Source organism: Vicia villosa, linkage group LG3 (assembly GCF_029867415.1).
Source record: "Vicia villosa cultivar HV-30 ecotype Madison, WI linkage group LG3, Vvil1.0, whole genome shotgun sequence".
NCBI lineage: Eukaryota > Viridiplantae > Streptophyta > Magnoliopsida > Fabales > Fabaceae > Vicia > Vicia villosa.
This window is the reverse complement of record NC_081182.1, coordinates 131,760,104-131,766,394: the sequence shown is the minus strand read 5'-3', so window position 1 is coordinate 131,766,394 and position 6,291 is coordinate 131,760,104. Positions and strand designations below refer to the sequence as shown.

At 29.6% G+C, this 6,291-nt stretch overlaps 1 protein-coding gene across 2 annotated transcripts; it reads right to left on the bottom strand.

Annotated features, from left to right (window-relative positions):
- Positions 1 to 620: 620 nt before the first annotated feature.
- LOC131656666 (uncharacterized) lies at positions 621 to 6,060 on the bottom strand. 2 transcript variants are annotated; one of them, XM_058926313.1, is made up of 11 exons: positions 5,968 to 6,059; positions 5,842 to 5,880; positions 5,713 to 5,742; positions 5,579 to 5,620; positions 4,712 to 5,188; positions 3,631 to 3,780; positions 2,923 to 3,006; positions 2,453 to 2,584; positions 2,158 to 2,304; positions 1,665 to 2,029; positions 621 to 1,376 (listed from the first exon to the last, which is right to left on the bottom strand). In XM_058926313.1, exons 1-11 carry the CDS (start codon positions 5,993 to 5,995, stop codon positions 762 to 764), a joined length of 2,109 nt encoding a protein of 702 aa, XP_058782296.1. In that variant the 5' UTR covers positions 5,996 to 6,059; the 3' UTR covers positions 621 to 761. The 2 variants fall into 2 exon arrangements, with proteins under 2 accessions (XP_058782296.1, XP_058782297.1); XM_058926314.1 differs by lacking the exon at positions 5,579 to 5,620 and having other exon boundaries at positions 5,968 to 6,060.
- Positions 6,061 to 6,291: the final 231 nt, after the last annotated feature.

Below are 6,291 nucleotides of genomic sequence, written 5' to 3'. Positions count from 1 at the left end.
AATAAGTTAAAAAAAATTTATAAATGCGAAAAAGTATATTGGTGATACCATTATTTTTATAAACGGAAACAAGTTACAAATATTATAATAAACAAGAAAAATCTACTAATTATTTTACCCAGCGTTGGATCAAATAAGTGTTTTTATAAACGGTTTCTAAGTATTTTTATAAATATAAAAAATAAGTATAAGTATAATGTTGTTATATTACTTTAATCAATGCATAAAGGTTGCTACATATTTTTTTTTATTTGTGATTATGTCAATGTTTATGATCCGTAAAACAACTTTAAAAACTTACAAATGACATATTGCGACGTGTAATTATTGTTTTAGTTATAGAGCTAAAATTTGGATGTATTATTAGCCCTTACATCGTTAACTATTATTTAACATACTACATGTTTAATTTTTATTCCGATAGTCATCCAATTAATATGCGTATTGTTTAAATATATACGGAATAACATCATAAGATAGATCTTATCCACGTAATATTAAATCCAATATCCCTAGTTTGTATTATATACACTAAATAGCATAGAATACACAAACATATAATAGCATGTATAGTGTATGGGAAGTGGGATGGGAAAAAGTTAAAACTTCATATCATCCATATCACACCTTATAATTATGTAAAAGAGTCAAATTACACTACATTCACACCAATACTCGAAATTAAAAAAAATGAAATTATTCAAATACAAACCAAAGTCATTAGTTTCAATTCACATAGAAATACAACAAAACATACACCTCTACAGAAGAACACCCCTAATACTTGGTGGTGGAACCTTCTTCCAAACAACTTTAACAAGATCAATGAATAACGGAAACTGCGCAGCTGCATAGAATGCGACAGGAAAACAAATGGAAATATATAAAGAGAACAAGATACCTCCCATCGTATATTTATCTGCGAGCACAAAGAAATGTCCAGCACAAAAAGAAACCAACATCGCAACGATGGATACGAAGAGGGAGCTCAAACCAAAAAGAAGCTTCATTGGCATGTTTTGATGAAACTCTTCGACTTCTTTTCGAGAAGTGAGTATAGAAAGGAACATGACAAGTGAAGTGACAGAGAAGTAAAGTCCAATTAATGAAGATATAGCGAATACTTCAAATGCAGGTTGTCCTTTTAATGCCGGTACTCCTGTTTGTTGATTGCCACCAGGTACGCTACCTGATGTCGCAAAGGAGACACCAGCAATGAGAGCAGCTACGACTGAGCATGATTCTGACGTGTCTTTCAACCATTCAACACTATCTTGTAGAAGTTCTTTGTGTTGCTCCTTAAAGATATCACTAGGGGTTTTTTCTTCATTGTTGAATTTATTATTGAAATGCTCTGGCACTAGTTCTTTTATGTACTATACAAAAATATATATATGTTAGTGCTACTTAAAAAATTTGATGTATAATACTATGATGATAAGTAATAATTAAACTATGATTCTCTTAAGCTTTTGCAATTTCCAAGTATGTTAGACACGGTTAACAATAAAAAAATAAAGAGAGATCCTACTTAATCATGATTTCACTATGACAAATTATATGAGACCTTATGTAGTCATATTTAGCCTTGGCAAATTAGAATGTCACTATTGTAGTATGTCTTATACACTCCAAAGACGATTCATATGTATTAATAAATGTACCTTATACCACTTGATGTCCCACGTCAATTGCATGGCAGCGCCGGATATCCTCCAAGTATTTTCTCTCTCATAAGATGTGTATGCTGCCAAGTGTAACATGGTATTCTTATCTTTATTAACTCGTAGATATAGGTTTTGGAAGACTCCGTCATCTAAGTCATTCTTCAACCGCTGAATTACATGTGGTTGTCTATTCTTTACTGCCAAAAGCAATACATTTTCATTATTAAAGTTAGTCTCACTAACCACACTTTTTGTCTTTGATTCAAGCTCTGACATAATCTCAACTATTCCATGACTTGCTGCAGTCAAATATGCTGTGGTTTTTGCTTTACTTTTCACTTTTGTTTCAGTAAGCATCTTTGCTGCAAGTAATAAACATTTCTTATCAGAAATAATTAGTACTTTATAATTAAGCATCAATTTTTTTATTTTCTTTTGTTCTTGCATTGAGGCATCGCCTAGAAATATAGAGATAATGATGATTTCATACTCTCCATTCCAGAATCAAATCCTAAGTCATCTTTTAGATTGATCACACCACCACCCAATAATGAATAAATAGGTATTTTCATCATTTCTTTCAAGAGCAGACCACCATATATGTGCTTCATCTTAATAGTAATTATTGCCTTTAAGCCTGTAAAATTAATTAAGCAAAAGAGAAATTATTGATCAAGTTGTGAAAACACACTTATATCTACAACATTTATCTCATTTGTGAATTATAAATATAAACTCAAATAAAAGCATATAAAATTAAAGTTAGAAGCATTCAATATACATACCTAGTAGTGACACGATTAGCCTCATGAATACCAACATTTTGCTCATAATTTTAGCAAGAGAATGTGGCTTCTTTTGTGCCATTTCTAAGAAGTCATATATAGGAATTTGTACTTCACTATATTCATCTTTTTCTGCAATGTTTACATGTCTTTAGTAAATAATAGTGAGCGCCATTGAATAAATGAAGCGCAAACTTTGTTATATCCATTGATTAAAATTCTCATAAAAAAGGAAGAGAAAATGAACTTAGCTTTGAACGAATAAAACAAGTGATTACAACCAACTATAATTGATCATATAGCTAACAAAAAGTTGTTATAACAGAAAATAACTCTAACAAAAATATCATAAATAATTCGTGTCAATATATTTGCCAAATAAAGATCCACAGTATTACTAGTTCAGGATTTTCAAAAAACTAAATAATAATGAAAAAATTATAATAAGCGTTATTTGAACAGAAACATACCGTTCTTTACTTTTGCTTTAAAAATAGTCCTCCGCTTTAAAGATTTCAATACTTCTTTTGCATCATGGTTGCGTAAAGGAAGACCTTTGACACCAAAATTTTGCAAACATCATTAAACAAATTTTAATGAAATTTGACATCATAGTTCAAATAAAATAGGAAAATGTCATTTGGATTTCCAAACTATTTCGTTTACCCATTGGAATATGGTATGGTGTTTCTAAGCTCCAATCTCGATGGGTTTCAACAGTTTTTTAGTCTATATGAACCGCTGGTTATCAAGGTATATTCATGTAGTGTCATGTTAATAAAACTCAATGTTCTCCGGATATAGACCTATTAATATTGTTATAGAGTATTTTTAATATTTTTTTTTTATAATCTAGATGTATTCAAAATAAAACTAAGGGTTCTCGAACCTGTTTATAAGAAAGAACGAGACTACGCACAATCTAATTGAAACTCAAGATAAATAAAAATATGAATTTTTGTTAAATTCATAAAAGTTAAAATATATCATGGGGTTTTTATACAACGTCGTTGGCAAGTTAAATGGTATCACACGCCTTGCGTATGAGGAGCCTCTGTGGAATTTTTAATCATTCGTTTCCAAACCTTTAAATAGGATAGAATTTGGACAATTGAAGTACTTATAAAGAAAAAAATTTAAATAACATTTTATAATATTCATAAGTATATGTCACTTACAGTAGTACAAAATTCGTTGCCGCCATGACAGTGTATTTCTACTTATGAAAGCTGATGTCTTAGTAGCAAGAATTTCGAGAGGAGTGATGTCATCCTTATTTTTCAGAATGGTAAGAACTTTGTAGTGATGCATTATTATAATTGCCATATCTGTTGCACAAAATACTTATATTATTATGATTGACAAGATATAATGCTCAATATTATATTTTTACCAATGCGATTTAACTGATTATTTTAATTAAAAACTTAAATGTTTAAAGAGGATTTTAGACTGTAAAGACACATTTTCAATGAATGATATAGTTAAAAAATATTTACCCAAATTCATGTTTCTTTTAATAGGAAGAAGATGTATCTCCAATTTTCCCGGGAAAGAGAACACAAAAATTCTCAGCACTCTAAGTGAGCTAGCCCTACGTGCAGTTCACTACCCTAAACATCTTAGATAGTGTTGCAAACACATGCCAATCCTATTGTAATTATTTTAGCACATACATAATTCATTAATGCAACTTTATCATTCATACAATTTATTGATATAATTAACTATCAATAACTTTTTTAAACTATTTAAATAATTTATTTTCCACCTATTGTGTCACATCATAGTTTGTTTAACGGGAAAATGGATCCTCTGCCAATGTCTACATTTATCCTTGTCCTCCTTGATTTAATAGTCCAGAATTAATACACATCAAATAAATAAAGTGAAATTGATTTGAAGAGAGAGAAAAAAAATGAACAAATAACTTAAATAAAAGTAGGATGGGCAGCAGCAGGGAGCACAGGAGAGGATTCAAATCCATTTAATGGTGAAAAAATTAAAAAACATTCTATCATTAAATAGAATCCTCTTAAATACTCTTACTACCTACCATACTCATAGTTCCTCGTCACTTCCTTATTGAAGTTTTGTTTTTCATAATGAAAAAACAATGGAAGAATTTCACTTTTTCTTTAAATATAATAGGTTCTTTTGATACTTTAAAAGAGTGTTAATAGAAAATCGAATATTAAAAAATAAAAAGAATAAATGAATAAATAAGTAGATAAATAATGTAAGATAAAAAAAACTAACCATATCTTTCTGTGTCAATGGCAACATGAAGGATGCTAGTTAAATTGTTATCGATAGCAATATTGAGATCAACACGATAAAATTGTTGGAGATAAAGAAACACGGACATTTGACGGGCATTCACCGCCCAAAAAAGTGGTGTTTCCCCGTCAAAATTTTTCACTTGAATCAAATATTTCCTTTGACCTTCTTTTCCAATTATAAGTTTACACACATCTAGGAATCCTGCATATGCTGCAACATGAAGTGGAGTAGCACCTATTTCATTCATCATTTTCAAACTACTTTCATCACCAAGCTTTTCTATTGCTTCTACAAGACTTTTCACTACGTCGTCGCGTCGTCCCATGCTTACTGCCACGTGTAATGCTGTTCCTCTTCCCTTGATATCTATCTTGTGAAAATTACTGTCTTCATTGTATTTTTTAATTACTTCATCCCAATCGTCTCCCAATACTAGGTCCCAGAACTCCATAGCTACATATTTTCATATTGCAACATGTGTTAATTAATATTATCTCGATTTTATTATAAATTGTTTTGGACTTTTCACACATATTAAAAAAAATAATAGTTGTTGGATGAAAATAAGAATTTATAAAAGGTTTTCTAGAACTGTGTTTCATTAATGATATGTAAAAGATAAATTTAAATAATTGAGAAAGGTGAGAATAATAAATATTTAAAAGTATAATTAAAAAAACATTATTAATTTTTCATTTGGATTCTAAAACGATTTATATTAAAATACAATTATTTTTTTTGCAAAATGACTTATAATAAAAAACTGAGGGAGTAGCAAAATGTGGAGAAGTTATTGAAGAGAAGTTATTGAGTGTTAATATATAAGGAAAATTTTAGACTTACATTTGTCATCTTCCATTTCTAGCTGACAGCTGATTTCCGAAACTACATATATTTATTTTGCAACATGTCTTAATTAAAAACAAAATACGGAGAATCTATCAAGTGTTAAAATATAAGGAAAAGTTTAGACTTACGCTGGTCATCTTCCTTTTCTTGCTCCGAAACTACATATATTCATTTTTCAACATGTGTTAATTAAAAACAAAATGTGGAGAATCTATTTAGTGTTAAACTGTTAATATATAAGGAAAATTTAGACTTACATTTGTCATCTTCCATTGTTATTCCACTGATTTCCATAACTACATATATTCATTTTGCAACATGTGTTAATTATTAACAAAATTTGGAGAATCTATTGTTAATATATAAGGAAACTAGAGACATACTCTGATGATGTGGAGTATTTATTGCCATTCCTCAAGATTGAAATGCAGAATGAAAGTAGGTAGTGTTGGTCCAAGGTACTAAGCAGATAGTGCAAGCTTAATTGTCTTATATTATATAAGAAAAGAAATGAATCTGATACTTTGGAAAAACCTTGAGCATACTCTCTTCCAAACACGAGTGTCACTTACTAATATTTTTATTCCTTTCTTCAACTTTGCAGCTTTTCAAGTGTGTAACAAACATATCATATGATGAGAAAAGCAAAGTGCAATATGTTTGTTGCTGAGTGAAACTCAAGCTTAAGTAAAACTTTCTTTTGTATT

Excerpts from the sequence above, each read along its gene's own strand:
- LOC131656666 (XM_058926313.1), bottom strand. The coding sequence starts at position 5,995 with ATGGCAATAAATACTCCACATCATCAGA. Across the intron at positions 3,781-4,711 it reads CATTGACACAGAAAGATATG|ATATGGCAATTATAATAATG; the intron begins GTTAGTTTTTTT and ends TTTGTGCAACAG. Across the intron at positions 1,377-1,664 it reads GGGACATCAAGTGGTATAAG|TACATAAAAGAACTAGTGCC; the intron begins GTACATTTATTA and ends ATTTTTGTATAG.